The sequence below is a fragment of the Sebastes umbrosus genome, chromosome 11 (genome assembly GCF_015220745.1).
Source record: "Sebastes umbrosus isolate fSebUmb1 chromosome 11, fSebUmb1.pri, whole genome shotgun sequence".
NCBI lineage: Eukaryota > Metazoa > Chordata > Actinopteri > Perciformes > Sebastidae > Sebastes > Sebastes umbrosus.
Window position 1 is genome coordinate 3,746,549 of NC_051279.1, and position 16,964 is coordinate 3,763,512.

The 16,964-nt window shown below is 37.2% G+C and overlaps 1 protein-coding gene across 11 annotated transcripts in view; it reads right to left on the minus strand.

The window, feature by feature from the left end:
- Window positions 1–16,964, minus strand: part of LOC119497753 — a 37,311-nt gene that overhangs the window by 18,782 nt on the left and 1,565 nt on the right. For 5 of the 11 annotated variants that reach the window (XM_037786127.1, XM_037786120.1, XM_037786124.1 and 2 more), the window contains exons 2-16: window positions 16,442–16,489; window positions 15,586–15,633; window positions 13,569–13,597; window positions 12,719–13,001; window positions 12,352–12,395; window positions 11,512–11,809; window positions 11,325–11,368; window positions 9,511–9,790; window positions 6,883–6,923; window positions 6,446–6,731; window positions 6,028–6,071; window positions 5,601–5,723; window positions 4,912–5,194; window positions 4,182–4,210; window positions 3,491–3,776 (exon numbers count right to left, since the gene is read on the minus strand). In XM_037786127.1, the coding sequence (XP_037642055.1) occupies window positions 3,491–3,776; window positions 4,182–4,210; window positions 4,912–5,194; window positions 5,601–5,723; window positions 6,028–6,071; window positions 6,446–6,731; window positions 6,883–6,923; window positions 9,511–9,790; window positions 11,325–11,368; window positions 11,512–11,809; window positions 12,352–12,395; window positions 12,719–13,001; window positions 13,569–13,597; window positions 15,586–15,633; window positions 16,442–16,451 (2,128 nt within the window). In that variant the 5' untranslated portion in view covers window positions 16,452–16,489. The remainder of the gene's footprint in view (window positions 1–3,490; window positions 3,777–4,181; window positions 4,211–4,911; window positions 5,195–5,600; window positions 5,724–6,027; window positions 6,072–6,445; window positions 6,732–6,882; window positions 6,924–9,510; window positions 9,791–11,324; window positions 11,369–11,511; window positions 11,810–12,351; window positions 12,396–12,718; window positions 13,002–13,568; window positions 13,598–15,585; window positions 15,634–16,441; window positions 16,490–16,964) is intronic. The other 6 variants (XM_037786121.1, XM_037786123.1, XM_037786125.1 and 3 more) reach the window with 6 other exon arrangements.

Below are 16,964 nucleotides of genomic sequence, written 5' to 3' on the forward strand. Positions count from 1 at the left end.
TGGGGTTCTAGACAATCTGATCAATGACTGATCACCACTGGTGGAAAGTAACTAAGTACATTTACTCAAGTATTGTACTTAAGTACAAGTTTGAGATACGTGTACTTTGAGTATTACCATTTTGTGCTACTTTATACTTATACTACTCCACTACATCTCAGAGGCTGTTAATTAGCTTTGTAATATAGCTGTTTAAGTAACGATGCCTCATGACATCTAAAAATAATATGATAAAAAAACAGAAGCCGTCCTATAACTTTATTTATTTCGTATTATTACTGTCTATAGTATATATAGTATAGTGGATATATTACAGTAAACAACTGGATAAAAGCGTTGATGTTGCAGTCACGCTATATAGTCAGTGTCATGTCCTGAGGCAAGGCAAAGTTCTTAGAAATTGTTTTCACAAATTATGCAGAAATTAACTACAAGTGTTTACAGTTAGTGAATTACAGAAAATGTAAAATGTTCAACAGTTTTAACTTCATAACAAAAAGTGTAAGGTCTACATTTTACATGTATGAGAATATGCATCCTCAAAATGTCATTTGGTTCTTCCATCTCAGGTATGATTTTGTTTAGATTTGATATTCTGTGTCAGCACATACATTGGTTTCACTAAATATAATTTATCTCAATGGAATTCAATTTTATTGAGTTAAACAATGCTGTCAGTAACAGTCTAGTTCCTCTGGGTTTCCTCTGCTCACTTTAGATGTTCTAACGGACAATGGGTCACAGATCCATCTGGCTGCCAGCGTTAGTTAGCGAGTTCAGCGGTGGTCCGGAGATAAGTCCAGTGTTCATCCCCGGCTCGGTACATCGTACGTCGTTCGCCCGCTGCTGCTGCTCCCTCCCTACTATTGTTTTCGGTGTGTCCCACACCGTCGGCCCGTGTCTGAGTTTTTTCTGCCGATTCAGCATGATGAATTGGCGACGGAGCCCGTCGGTGAGAGAAATCACGCTGATTGGCTGTTCAGCTTAAACAAATTAGTGCAACGAATCAATCAGCAAGCCAACGAGTAAAATCAAGAGGAAAAACACAGAAGGCTCTTCATCTCATCTGATCATTCCAACACACGGATATTTTCACAGCGACATGAACATCTGGAATGAAGCTAAGTGGTGAGTGAGAGTGGTGTCCGCTTTGTTTCATGCTCGTATCATAACAACTGCTTGTATATCCGCCGTCCTCGGTCTTCTGGTTTCCCTTTTTGAATGACGACTACAGACTACCGCCGCCCGGTGGTGTGGAGAGTGATTTCATCTCAGGCAGGCGCAGAACGTACGTGGTAGTTGGCCAACGGCTGTTGTCTTTGTGGTGTGTTCAAGTGCAACTTTTTGGCCAAGTCAACCCTAACCTATTATTGGATTCATTATTTTTTTATTCGATAGTCAATAAAATAAATGAATTGAGAAATGCACTACTTTGGTTGTGATGCAGCCGCCGCTCTCTGTCTGCAGTCAGTCACCACTCTGTAGTCTCAGGAAGAGGGAGTGAGATGGCGCCTCGACGCGGTCAAGAGATGTCCAAAGACTAGATTATCATAAGTTTATAAAAATGCAGCACCGTGAGGATTGTAATCGATTTGGGAGGTTCTTGTAGTGAGGATTTCACCTCATGGTGTGGAGAGGGTAACTAGTCCATCCACCCAGTGGAGTGTTTCCTGCCATCAGTCAGTCTTTAAGCGGGCTAAGAAACTGTGTCTGTCTGTCTGTTGATCTCCTCTGCTCCGCTCCGTTTCAGTACTATGGACAGCGCCACGCCCTACACACTACAAACAGCGTTGTTGTTCTGAAACAACAGCTAAGCGATAGTCACATGTATCTCGGCCAATAATTTTGTTGTTTTTGCTATTTTTCTATGGATACATAAAGCTTAAACAGAGAGGCATCAATGAGCAAAAAAAAAAGAAGAAAAACATGACTCAAAGATCAGTCGATGATAAACAAGACAGATTCAACTATATATTGTAATGGCAATTTTCATATCTGCATTAAGACAGTGTACCTTTAGATAATCTCAGGGCCTCACATGTTCAACTTTGTCACCATAAGACAGTGACCCGACGGTTTTGCCTTCTGTAACTGTAAACAACAGATTGCTGAAATACTTGTTCGTCTTGTGATGCTCTGTTGTCTGCTGTGTGCTGACGCATTGATACACTTTCTATCCTTCTCTTCTTTTCTTCTTTGCACTTATCTTCGTGTTATGCTTTAACTGTATAAATACTGACTACTCTTTGTGTTCAGGGCTCACTTGCCACAGTCCACTCAGGTGGCTGTGCTCGTGAGTCCATCTGCAGATGCTTTTCTTATTAATATATGCTTTATTATTAAATTGACTTGAAAGACAAGTTGTTACCTTGGTTTGTGTCTTGTTTTTAACAGAAACTGCCACCACAATATTCAACTACATTAAACTGACGATTAAGCCTTGTATTAAAGGCCATGTATCAGATGTAATAAACACATACATAATATAAAAACATTTAGACTGTTCAGTTCAGTTATGAATGATGAAAACAAACGCAATGAAGCTCAGCGTTTACGTAAGGGATAAGGGACTTAAAAACGGTCCGCCAGAGTCCGAGATCAGAACTGCTCCCATAGCAACGGTCTGTTAAACATAGCAATGGTCTGTTATACATAGCAACGGTCTGTTATACATAGCAACGGTCTGTTAAACATAGCAACGGTCTGTCATACATAGCAACGGTCTGTTATACATAGCAACGGTCTGTTAAACATAGCAACGGTCTGTTATACATAGCAACGGTCTGTTAAACATAGCAACGGTCTGTTATACATAGTAACGGTCTGTCATACATAGCAACGGTCTGTTAAACATAGCAACGGTCTGTTAAACATAGCAACGGTCTGTTATACATAGTAACGGTCTGTCATACGTAGCAACGGTCTGTTAAACATAGCAACGGTCTGTTAAACATAGCAACGGTCTGTTATACATAGTAACGGTCTGTCATACATAGCAACGGTCTGTTAAACATAGCAACGGTCTGTTATACATAGTAACGGTCTGTCATACATAGCAACGGTCTGTCATACATAGCAACGGTCTGTTATAAAGAAATAACAGACCGTCAGAATCAAGAAAGCCATGTAATAAACTACAATAGCATGCTTCTTTGGCGCCACCCGTAGGGAATGTGACCACATTGTAACTTTTCTACGCAGTATTGCACACTTTGAATAGCGAGCCTTTCTCCAGTGTGTTGCTTTATTATAGTAAAAACAAAGACTACAACAATGAATCGATGATTGTGTGATGGTGCAAACCTTTAATGGATGGAGTGCACAGAATGTAAATGTTTGTGTCGGCCTTGGTGTGAAAGGTTTGAACACAAAAAATCATCAACAAATATTCTGTATCTTTGTTTCATTTCGTCCCCGGTGTGAAAAGGCCTTTAGACATGTATGAAAAAGATGTTGTGTAATGGGACGGCTTCTGTAGAATTTGTCTTACCTTTGGATCCTGAGCTGATGTCTGACAACCTCTCTACCAGATCTCTCCTGTCAATCTTCTTAAAAACCTCCCTGGTCACCTCCACAGACTGCTGGCCGTAGGTCTGCACCATCAGCTCCACTATTCCAACTCTGTCTGCCATCTCCATTCTCCGTCTTGGGATTATTGGGAGGCTTTTCTCCATTTTAATGTACTGCAGGACACGCTTGAATTTCTCGAGCTCCCCGTCACTTAAATCTTTCAGTGTTTCCAAAAGCTTCTCCTGAACTGGTGTCATGGTTCCTTCCTGATGGATTCAAAGTAGTCAGAGGGCATTTATGTCACATCTCCACGGTAGTGATGACACATTAACTTCTTTGCATACATGTTAAGCATTTAAGTCATGAAAGTATTGTAACAACTAATATTAACCACATTAGGCTCAATGATGCACCATATGATTCATTTCATTTCATTCTATGAACTGTTTATCAGTGATTGTGTTTTATTGACCGTCTCTAACTCTCTCTGACACTCTGCAACTAAAAGCAGGAATGAGCCACCTGATCACATGTTCTCATCACATGTTGTGGTGTTTCTGGTTTAAACACTTTTTAAACCCCTTTACCGTCAACATGAGGATCGTGGTCAACCTGTAACAATGAAATGAAAGCTGTGTAGTGTGACGTGTGTCTGATGTGACATTACTCACTTTCTGGATCGGTTTAGACGGATGTTTCTCTGAGAAGAAAGAAAATAGAAAATGACTCATGACTGACTGATAAATACTTTATACTACTGACTATAAACAACTCTAGTCAGATTGTGTTGCTTTTTTTAATAAAACACAATATGAAAAATTAATTGCAAAAACTCTGCTCAGCTCTGGCATAAAAATCAATCAGAGAGAGAAGTTGGACACCATATCATCAACATTAAATCTAAAGGACTCCGATACAAAAGCCCTGCAACAAATACTACCTTTAGAGATTATGATGCTCAAATTGTGTCAAATTATATAAATTACAATGCTGTCAAATTATAATAGTGTGTATTATATATAATATAATTGTATTATAATAGTGTGTCACAGAGATGTTGATTCAAGTGAAAGGTAATATCTGAAGTCAAAGTATTTGGTCTTGATGTACTGTATTATACTGTAAATTGTACCTGATATTTTGCTCCTCCTAAATAAAGTTCAGTTTCTTTTAAAGGAAATAAAATACAAATAATTCACTGCTGCAAAATGAGGATTCAACTCAATGATTCCTGCAGTCAGAGTAATGAATGTGGTGATGTTGAATTGCTACCCGCCCTTTAATGTTTTAATATTTTTCATTGGTGATTAAATAAAGTTTGAATTATAAAATCGATTCATTAGACATTTATGAGAAACACATGATTGAGTAATGTGACAGTTTTTGACTTCTTTCTCTGACCTTTGAGTCCTGAGCTGATCTCTGACAACCTCTCCACCAGATCAGTCCTGTTCATGTCCATTAAAACCTCCCAGGTCACCTCCACAGACTGCTGGCCGCAGGTCTTCACCATCAGATCCATCAGTGCGTTTGCACTGTTTGCCAAATTCAGTACTTCAAATGGGAAGTATGGGAGGCTCTTCTTGAAGAACGTGAACTGCAGCAACCGCTTGAATTTCTTGAGCTCCTCGTTACTGAAATCCTTCAGTGTTTCTAAAAGAATCTGTTTCACAGCTTCTGTTACCTGAAAAATTCAAAGGATATGTTAAGCAAATGTGTTATTTCTCAACTGGGACAGTTAAAGATGTATTTCTTTGCATTTCATCAGTGTCAGTGTTTTAGACATAGAGTAAATGTAATAAGATTTGTTTTTTCTGCATGATCACTCAAGACGATACATTAATATCTGTTCTATTGATTGTGTTTTAACTTGTTTCCTTTACAAAGTATTGTATGTGTATTTATTTCTTTAGCAACATCAAAGCAAAAGATGATTCCCTTTTCCCTTTAATTCCTATAAACTGATTACTACCACCTGATCTAACATAACATATCCTTATTTTTGTAACAGTGGTTAAAAGAAAGTGTTTTCTCTACTTGTTTTAATAGCTAAATATTACAAACTAGAATGACACTCAGACAGCACAGACCACCGTCAACGCTGATGGTGTAGTCACAACCTCTGCAGATAATGCCTTTTCCTGAGTTTTTGGCCGATACCACGACAGTTTACCAAGTTTCATGAAAATCGGGCCAGTTTTTCTGTAATCGTGCTGACAGACAAACAGACAAATGGAAAAACAGACAAACCAAGCTGCAAACATAACCTGCTTTGGCGGTGGTAATACAAATAACTTGATGTTTGTTCTTATCTTCAGTAGTAGAGCAGCAGAGCAGTAAATCTATCATAACATCAGTGGATAACATTATTACTGAAGAGCTCAACCTTAACACTGAGAACCATCCAATTTAAAACACTTGGTTTGGTTTGTATCATCATTTAAAATGTTCAAGATGAGGACGGTTTTCAACCTGCATCTATTGAATGAAAGCTGTGATGTGTAAAGTCAGACTCACTGTCTCTGACACTGCAGGTTGATGTTCATCCACAGACTGTTTCTCTGGGGAGAAAAGACATTTAAAATGACTCAGAGGATTATAATCTAATTTGACATGGAGAGTAAAATCAACTTCAATAAGGCTCAGTTACTTTAAAAGGAAATAAAACAAATTCACATCAAATCATAAACACCTCCACGATCTAAAGCTTTCCAACACGAAAGCCGTGCAGCAAATACTAAACTCATCAAACTGATAATATTCTGTGTGACTGTTGTTGGTTTAATTAATTCATTGATCCTGCCAACAGCTTTTTAGATTTCACATTGCTGATGACACAGATTTTGAAGCAGTTTTACTTTTTTATGATGAATTATAAAATGTATTTATTAGACATTCATGAGACACACGTGATTATGTGACGTGACAGTCTTACCTTTGAGTCCTGAGCTGGGCTTTGACAACATCTGCATCAGATCAGTCTTGTTCATTTTCTGTAAAACCTCCCCGGTTAACTCCACAGACTGCTGGCCGTAGGTCTGCACCAGCTGATCCACCATGGCTGCTCTGTCTGATGTGAGTCTGAACGTCAATGAGATGTCTCTGAGGTTCTTCTGTGAAACAATCGACTGCAGGAACTCGTTGAATTTCTTGATCTCCTCGTTGCTCAAATGTTTTAGAGTTTTCAAGAGCAGATTTTTAACAGCTGCTATTGTTGCGACCTGAAATAATCAATACATTCATAACATAAATAAGTAAATCATGACTTTGGGTCTTATCATTATTTAAAATGTTAAAGATGACCACATTTTTAACCTGCATCTGTTAAATGAAAGCTGTGTTGTCTGAAGTCAGACATGTGACATTACTCACTTTCTGGATCAGTGCAGGTCGGTGTTCATCTGAGTGTTTCTCTGAGGAGAAAAGTGGTAAAAGTCATGAGTGATGATCTAACAACTGACAATAAACATTGTTATCAGGCAACATTACCTTTTCTAAAATTTACAAAACACAAAATTACACTTAAAAGTTTCTATTTATTCCTCATTCCAGCGGATGAGGAACGGCTGATTAGTGAAGTTGAAATGAGGAGTTATCTGATACGACACCTCCTCATTTCACTACAAACACCTGAATAAGGTGACAGCAGGCTGGAGGGAGATCACCAGGAGCCTGATAGTTTACTGAGGCTACTGTTGGCTGTATTCTTTGTCATTTTCAGTAAATATCGCAGTATAAAACCTGTGTTTTCTGTTTAAAACACACAACTGTCGGAAGAGAGCAAGTACTACTCCCCCATCTTTTAAGTGGTAACGTCTCTAGTCTGATCTGGACCGTACAGCTGATAGGTACGTGGTTTGTTTACATCGCGTAAGAGAAGTGCATATTTAAAAATGAGTGGACAGAAAGTGTCCGATGTTATTAGGCTATAAGTAAATATAAATACCATAAATCTATATTCTTATCTTGTTGGTTTGTGATTCTGTAAATAAGAAGACACAACAAGGTCGATATTATTCATCATTACAATAAATGATTAGTTCTACCTCATTATAAAACATATGGATGCATTTCTAGGGGGTTCAGTGAGCCCCCTGAACCAACGCAGACTGTATCTGTCACCCTCCAGGATGGCTTCACATCACAATGAAACAGATCAGTGTCTGACCTCGACATTTTGTGATGGAGTACGACCCCACAAAGCCACTGGTGAAGAAGTTGTGAGCTTCCAAGGACCTGTAGGTCTTGAGGATGCACTGTGTGTAAAGCCCTGCGTGATGTCGCATGTCAAAACAGGCTAATGGCTTTGAGTAACATTAGCGCTGCTACTGTCTTGAACCTGCATGGAGTTCACTCAGATATTCAAGTCTATTACATCATCACATTATATGGCTGTTGGTATTGATATTATAAAGGTAAGTTTAATTCATCATATATTGAGTAAATGTAATAGTGTCACTTACCAGGCGATACTACCAGATAGCAGAAAATATCTGTGAATGACACTTCAGGCCATTTAGTCGGGTCATCTGTCCAGTCTTTTATAAGATATGGACAATCATCTACTCCGATTCTGTCTAATTTTTGTACGTAACGTTCTTTGTCGAGTGAGGACAAGGAGTCTATATGAGACATGGCACTTTAGTATGTAAATTTATGATATTAAAAACCACGCTTTCTGAGCATATCCGGGTGGGGGAAAAGGATTGTTTTCCCCCACGGAGACTCCGCCCTAAACCACGGCCCCAACTATGACAAGACACCGACTGTATGTATGCCGAATTGTAATTATATAGATTGTTGTTTTTGTTGGGAGGATTAAGCCAAGACAGCTAATATGTGCTAGCCTCAGTTGTCACTTGTTGTCACGGTAAATATTCACTTATTCTGCAGCCTGATGGAGACATGAGTGTCAAACTCAGCCATTTATCCGTTTTTCTTCCTCACTAACTGGCAACTTGAGCTCTGACAACACAGAGATACCACGTGACACCAACGCCGTTATACTATTGGCTCACAAGCCTTGTTAGAAGAGGGAACTGAATGTCAGATATCTTCCACAGAGATAAACCAAACATTCATTTTGGACCTGTCAAAATATTTTAAATCATTAATTCACAGTTCAGACTTTTAGTCGGCATAGGGCTGTAAAGGTTAACGCAATAACGCGTTAACACAAATTTGTTTTAAAGCTACTAATTTCTTTAACGCATTAACGCAACTTATGATTTTTAGGTTGTAGCGGGTTCCGTTTTAAAGCTAGAGAGAAGATACTTGCATCATATGAAGCTAGGAAACCTGAGGAGTCCATTGGTACCAACCATGTCATTGGTTTTAAAGGAGGTTAAATAACTCCAAACATACGCTACATTTTCAAAGGTATCCCTTGACCTCTGACCTCCAGATAGGTGAATGTAAATGGGTTCTATGGGTACCCACGAGTCTACCATTTACAGACATGCCCACTTTATGATAATCACATGCAGTTTGGGTCAAGTCATAGTCAAGTCATCACACTGACACACTGACAGCTGTTGTTGCCTGTTGGGCTGCAGTTTGCCATGTTGTGATTTGAGCATATTGTTTTATGCTAAATGCAGTACCTGTGAGGGTTTCTGGATAATATGTTTATATACTACCATGTTGATAAGAGTATTAAATACTTGACAAATCTCCCTTTAAGGTACATTTTGAACAGATACAAAAATGTGCGATTAATTTGCGATTAACTATGGACAATCATGTGATTAATTGCGATTAAATATTTTAATCGATTGACAGCCCTAATTCGGCACCTTTCTAAAAGCTCTGTGGATGTGTTATTTTTAAAATAATATTCATCTACATAAAAACGTTATCAATATGACCTTTAAACCATCTCAACAGTCATGTCCCCTCTTCCAAAATATTTTCCATACCTCATATATATTATTATATATACATATATATTATTTATAATGTAAAGAGAAGAAGACATAGCTTAAAGACTAGTTGTCTTACTTTTGGGTCCTGAGCTGCTGTCTGACAACCTCTGCACCAGATCAGTCCTCTTCATCGTCTTTAAAATCTCCTTGGTCCTCTCCACAGACTGTTGGCCGTCGGTCAGCACCATTAAGAACACTACGTCCTGCATGTCTGTTATCTCCAGCTGCCACCACGGGATGTAACGTCTGGGAAAGTCAGTTTTTCTCAGAACCACCTTGAACCTCTCGAGCTCCTCGTCACTCAAATCTTTCAGTGTTTCCAAAAGCAGCTCTATAACAGACGCCATCGTTTCCACCTGGCAAATTCAAAGGAAATGTTCATGAGGCAAAAGTGCAAAAACTTCTCAGCTGGGATGATTACAGATTATTCTGGTCACATCTCATCAATGTCTGTTTCAGAAATGAGGATGTGCTGAGTACATCAGCTATATCATAGCTATATCTGATTACATGTGTACATTTCTCATCAAGGTGATTCTCTTTTATCCTCTTGATGAGTCATTTAATGATTTTATTTCTGTTAACTATTTCATGACTTTTTGTTTTATTGCCTATTTAAGGCGTTCCTCATGTGAACACAAGACAAACTGAATGCAGCTTCAGTTCTGAAAAAACCTTCTGATGAAAATTAGGAATTTGTTTTTGTTCATCATTTATAACATTCAAGATGAGGATGATGTTGAATCTACATCTATTGAATGAAAGCTGAAATGGTTAAAGTAGAGCTGCAACTAACAATTATTTAAATTTTTCAATGTTCAAAACAATCAGTGTCCAACAATCCAATGTACAAATACATATTATGTCCCTCTCTGTTGCTCCCTCCCCACCCCGTGTAACCCCAAGAACAAGAGGGATAAACAACAATTCAATAAATCAATAATGTGGCTTCACAGAAATAAAATTAAGAAAAATAAATAAAATTACATAAATAAATAAATACATTAATCCTCTGTACAGATGAAGACTTTTAAAAGCTTAAAATCCACCTGATTCACTAGAACTGACCCCAATGCTTCGAAGCTTCGACCGTTGCCATGGTAATCAACCTCCAAATCAGTATTGGACTGCTTCATTTTTTATTTATTTTTTATTTAAGTATGTAATAATAATGTATAAATCCCCAAATAGCCCCTGAAATAAGGAGTAATCCCACAAAATGATTTATTATTCATATTCAACATTAATTATTATTAGTTATTCTCAGATGGCTATCACTGTTTGTTGTGTGTAGAGGTGTGTGTGTGTACAGCAGTGTGACAGCGGCGCTGTCCCGAAGCTTCGAACACCTTCGAATATTTCTCACCGAAGCTTCGAAGCCCCAAACATGGCATTCACAACAGCCCTAATATTAATTTGCTTCCACCTTACCCTTACTCTTATTAGAGCGATATACCTTCCCCACTTAAGCCAGTATTTTTCTGCCCTATTACAGTTCCCATATGACATTCTTTCATATGCAGCAACCTTTCCCATTTCAGTAAACTTTTATGTATATTATTGATGAATCTGCAGGTTATTTTCTAAATTAATCAATAAATAGTTTGGTCTATAAAATGTCAGAAAAAGGCAAAAAATACCCATCACAATTTCCTTAAGTCCAGGGGGACGTCTTCAAATGTCTTGTTTTGTCTGACCCACAGCCCGAAACCCAAAGATATTCAGTTTACTATGATACAAAAGCAGAAGATCCTCACAACAACATTTAGCATTTTTACTAGAAAAAATAACAATTAATGAATTATCAAAATAGTTGTGATTCTGTTGATCAACTAATCGATTAATTATTTCAGCTTTAGATTAAAGGCAGACAGATGTGACATTACTCACCTCCTGGGTCAGTGCAGGCCAATGTTCATCCACACAGTGTTTCTCTGAGGAGAAAGGAAATATAAATGAATGATGGAATTAATGTGAAGCTTATATTGTTCAGTTTTTGTGTTAGTGTATTTATTCATTAGTATATGTTATATGTTTATATGTATTATATATGACAGTTTCTTGTTCTTTCTCTTACCTTTGGGTCCTGAGCTGATCTCTGACAGCCTCTGCACCAGATCAGTCCTGTTCATGTCCATGAAAATCTCCTCAGTCACCTCCACAGACTGATGACCGTACATCTCCATCATCTTCTGCACCATCATCTTAACCAGGTCTGTCCGGGTTGACTTCAGCAGTTGACTCCATGAGATGAATGGAAGGTTCCTCTGGAAGAACGTGAAATACAGCAACCACCTGAATTGCGTTAACTCCTCGGAGCTCAAATCATTGAGTGTTTCCATAAGCAGCTCTTTAACGGCCCTCATTGTTGCCACCTGGAACATTCAAGTATATGTTCATAGAGGAAAATATGTTTATTAGATTTTGCACCTTATTTTAGACATTTGAATGTTTCAAGATGTGTTTTTCACCTGAGCTACTGATAATTATCTGTTTGTTAGAGCAGAGGATGATTCTTTTTTCCTTCTACTCTTTAATATCTGTGACCTGAATGTTTTTTTAATTGTATTTCCAGGCTGTAACTCTGCCACTGTGCTGCCAAAAACTGAAATGAGCCACCTGATCTTAACATCAGATGTTGTGGTTGAATTAACTGTACAAACAGGTGGCAGCACAATGAAGATACTTTCTCATTTTCAAGTTTTGCATTTTGTTTAAGTCTTTGAAATACAATGAATTGATAATAGCAACATTACTGAGCTCAAATGAATCTCAGCTTCAGTTCAGTGAGAAACATTTGATTTAAATCATGAGTTTGGTTTAATGTATCATCATTAATGTTGATATGATTTAAAACCTACATCTTATTGAATAGAAGCTGTACTCTGTATGATCAGACAGATATGACATCACTCACTTTGTGGATCAGTGCAGACAGGTGTTCATCCACAGAGTGTTTTTCTGAGAAGAAAGAAAGGAAATGAAAACGAGTTGGCATCAGGCAATACTTTCACTAAAAAAAAAAACAATACAAAGAGGTCAACACAGAATTTCACACAAACCTACAGCTACATATAATGTATAACTGACATTTTTGCCCATCTCCTGAAATATTGTTGTCATAATTCACATTAGACATAAAATATATTTTGTACTCTAGATGATGCATCTTTTAAAATGTCTCTTTTCTCTACTTTAATATAATCAATATTTATAATGTAAAGACAAGAAGATATAGCTTATAAACTTATGATTTGAACATGTTTTTGTCTTTATTGTCTTACTTTTGGGTCCTGAGCTGCTGTCTGACAACCTCTGCACCAGATCAGGCCTCTTCATCGTCTTTAAAACCTCCTTGGTCTTCTCCACAGACTGTTGGCCGTCGGTCAGCACCATTAAAAACACTGTGTTCTGCATGTCTTTCATCTCCAGCTGCCACCGCAGGTTTTTTGAACGTCTGTCAAAGTGAGTTTTACTCAGGGTCTCCTTGAACCTCCGGAGCTCCTTGTTACTCAAATCTTCCAGTGTTTCCAAAAGCAGCTCTATAACAGACGCCATCGTTTCCACCTGGCAAATTCAAAGGAAATGTTCATGAGGCAAAAGTACATCAGCTATATCACACAAGGTAATCATACCATCAATAACAGTTGTCCAATTGATCACATACACCTGTTTCTACAAACTGCTTGTACGTGTACGTTTCTTTAGCAACATCAGGTTGATTTACTTTATCTCACTTTATCTCTTAAAACTGTTTTATTTTCATAAACACGTTAATGACTTTATTTTACTTCCTGGGTGTAACTCTTTCAAAGACTGTGCTACAAAAACTGCAATGAACCTCTTGATGTTACAACAGAGTGGCTGTTTAACCAGTTGCATCTTTTCTTCTAATATAAAAAAGTAAAAAACACACTCATTTATTCTTTCTTTTTTTTTCAAATATTGTGAATTTCTCAAATCAAAAATAACATACTGTATATTCCCCTAGAGGTAGATATAACACAAGTTATTAACATTATTGGTAAATAATATTTATGCATAGGATTTATTGTGTGCATTATCAATAATAATGTTCAATATGTAGATGATTTAATCTGCTGAATAAAAGCTGAGTGACGTGTCATTACTCACTCTCTGGATCAGTGAAGGATGCTGTTTCTCTGAGGAGAAAAGAAATAGAAAAAAAAATATTAGCAATTAATTTAACATCAGAATGAACATTTATGATACAAATTATTTCCTCCCAAAGTGATAAACCTCCTTAACAGTGACATAATAATATAATGTAGAGCCTCTTAAAGATTTTCCAACAGTGTTCATTTTAGATGTATTTGTTATTGTAATATACTAGTGGCTGTCAAAGTTAAGTGATAATAACACGTTAACGCAAATTTGTTTTAACGCCACTAATTTCTTTAACGCATTAACGCAACTTGTGATTTTTAGGTCGTAGCAGGTTCAGTGTTAAAGCTAGAGTGAAGATACTGGTATCATATTAAACTAAACAACCTGATGAATCCATCGGTACCAACCATGTCATACTAGCTTGTCACGAAGGAGGATAATTAACGCTCCAAACTTATGCTAAATTTTAGCGAGGAAAAACTGGCATAGCCATTTTCAAAGGGGTCCCTTGACCTCTGACCTCCAGATATGTGAATGTAAATGGGTTCTATGGGTACCCACGAGTCTCCCCTTTACAGACATGCCTACTTTATGATAATCACATGCAGTTTTGGGGCAAGTCATAGTCAAGTCAGCACACTGACACACTGACAGCTGTTGTTGCCTGTTGGGCTGCAGTTTGCCATGTTATGATTGGAGCATATTGTTTTATGCTAAATGCAGTACCTGTGAGGGTTTCTGGACAATATCTGTCATTGTTTTGTGTTGTTAATTGATTTACAATAATAAATATATACATACATTTGCATAAAGCAGCATATTTGCCCACCCCCATGTTGATAAAGAGTATTAAATACTTGATAAATCTCCCTTTAAGGTACATTTTGAACAAATAAAAAATGTGATTAATTTGGGATTAACTATGGAAAATCATATGATTAATCGTAATAAAATATTTTAATCGGTTGACAGCCCTATAATATACACAAACATAAAAGATCTGATAAAAACATGTTAACTCCAGCTGATGTATTTTCCTATTTTTACATAATACAGTACAATATAAAACAGATATGTTTACATATTTCTTGTCATAATCTGCCCTTAGGTTATGTTTTGTTTGTTCTAATGGATCCTTTCCATAATGTTGTCAGACACTTATAATAACAATCTGAGCCTGTCCGTGGCAAAAACAAGACCTTTTAGTGGACGTAAATGACGGTACCAGGTTGCCCCAAATGATTACATTACAGCTTGTTTATCAATACCGGACCAATTTCACAAAGTGTCCCCATTAGTCACTTAGACACACAAACATGAAATAGAGTCCAGGTTGAAAAATACTGAAGTTATCCTTTAAGGTTCATCTGAAAGAATAAGGTCTACATCTCATAGTTAAGAGATGACGTATTCTCCAAATGACATTCTGTAAAGCTCTCGTCTTTTTTTATGATGACATTTAGAGAAATACTCTTTATTGGCTTTCTTGTCAAGAGTGAGATGAGAAGATCAATGCTGCTCTCATGTTTGTACGCTAAACATGAAGCTAGGAGACAGTTAGCTTAGCTTAGCATAAAGACGGGAAACATGGGAGAACGGTTAGTCTGTCCACAGTTTGTGTTTTTTGTACCAATTAAACAAACAAGACATCAAATGTTAATTAGTGAGCTTCAGAGGTGCTGGTAAGCACATCTTTTAATTTTGGACTGAGACAGGCTAACTGATAAAGTGATAAAGTGATGAACACATTAATGCATCGATAATTATAATCCAATAATATAATACACATCATTCTGAAATGAGCCATTCTGCATAATGAGTACTTTTACTTTAGGTACCTTAAGTATATTTTGATGCAAATGATTTTGTACTTTTACTTAACTTGTAACAGAGTACTATTTTCACGCTGTGGTATTGCTACTTTTACTTAAGTAAAAGATCTGAGTACTTCTTCCAACACTGTTGATCACAAACAGAGTGCAAGGCATTTACTGAGAAGACGTCATACTACCTGTGTACCCACCTTCTGCCATGGTAGCTACACCAGATGATACTGCTGAGGGTCTCGCAGCTGAAACACATTTAGGGACAATGGAAACTGATTAATGATGGACAGGTCTAGTGTTTACTACTACTACTGTTACTACTGGTTTAGTGTTTACTACTACTACTGTTACTACTGGTTTAGTGTTTACTACTACTACTGTTACTACTGGTTTAGTGTTTACTACTACTACTGTTACTACTGTACTAGTATTTACTACTACTACTGTTACAATTGGTTTTCTATACACACGGCAAACAAAATGCATGGACTTGGGGGAAAAATAGAAGACTAATAGGTACCCACTTTTGTCTCTCAAATGCTCTTACTGCAATTAATTTGTTCTCAATGTCATCCTCCTGGTTTTAAAACTGATTCTTTAAAGTGCCCTCATTGGTTACTAGTTTAAAAAGACTTCCCCAGCCTGTCTCTGTTTGTTCCTACTGGAGATGTAAATGAAATATAGTTTCATATTTAAAAAATCCTAAAAATGCTGGGCACTGTAGTTTTTTGCCAACCTTAATGAAACTGGAGTGAATATTACATTTGTTATGGACTATTTTCAGCTGAAAATGTGGTGCGCTAGTGAGTAACATTACATTTAAAAAATCTTCAAAATCTCTCTGCTGTATTTTGTTTTTGTTTTTAATGTGTTGTGCTTTGTTTTTAAGTATTCTAATTGTATTTTCACTGGACATGTATGACTTTTATATTCTGAATAGCTGTTGGTACCATATTTGCTCAATATGTTGCACGTCCTCCAGCTGCTTTTGACAACCTGAACTCAGTGAGTAACAAATAGTGAGATGACTGTACATAATACCTGTGCACCTACCTTCCGCCATTATATTTATATCAGTTGCTGCCACCGAGGATCAAGGAGCTGTAAAAGAAATTAGGGAAAATCAAGACTTCAGAACAATTGTATTGTTGTTAGATGTTATGCATATCTCTGTTGCCTCATATACATTTAAATGAGAAAACAATGTTGTCTTTCTTAAACGATAAGAGCAACGAGAAACATTAAGTAGAACAGGTATACACCAGACATCTAACAGAAAATACATCAATGAAAAAATGCCCATGAAGGAATGTGTCAGAAACAGATTATAAAGTCATGAGAAAAATAAGCTATAAGAGGAGTGCATGGCACATAATGAGCTTCTGGACAGCTTTGATCCACCATAAAGGTTCAAAGCAGTGTGTGGTAGTTAGGGATGGCCCGAATACCATTTTTTGGGCTTCAAAGCTTCGAAGAGAAATATTCAAAGCTATTTGAAGCATCGTGGAGCAGCAGGCTGACATGTTCTTCTGTCTGTCTGAATTTTGGCATTTCTGCTTGATAAATGACTTAAACG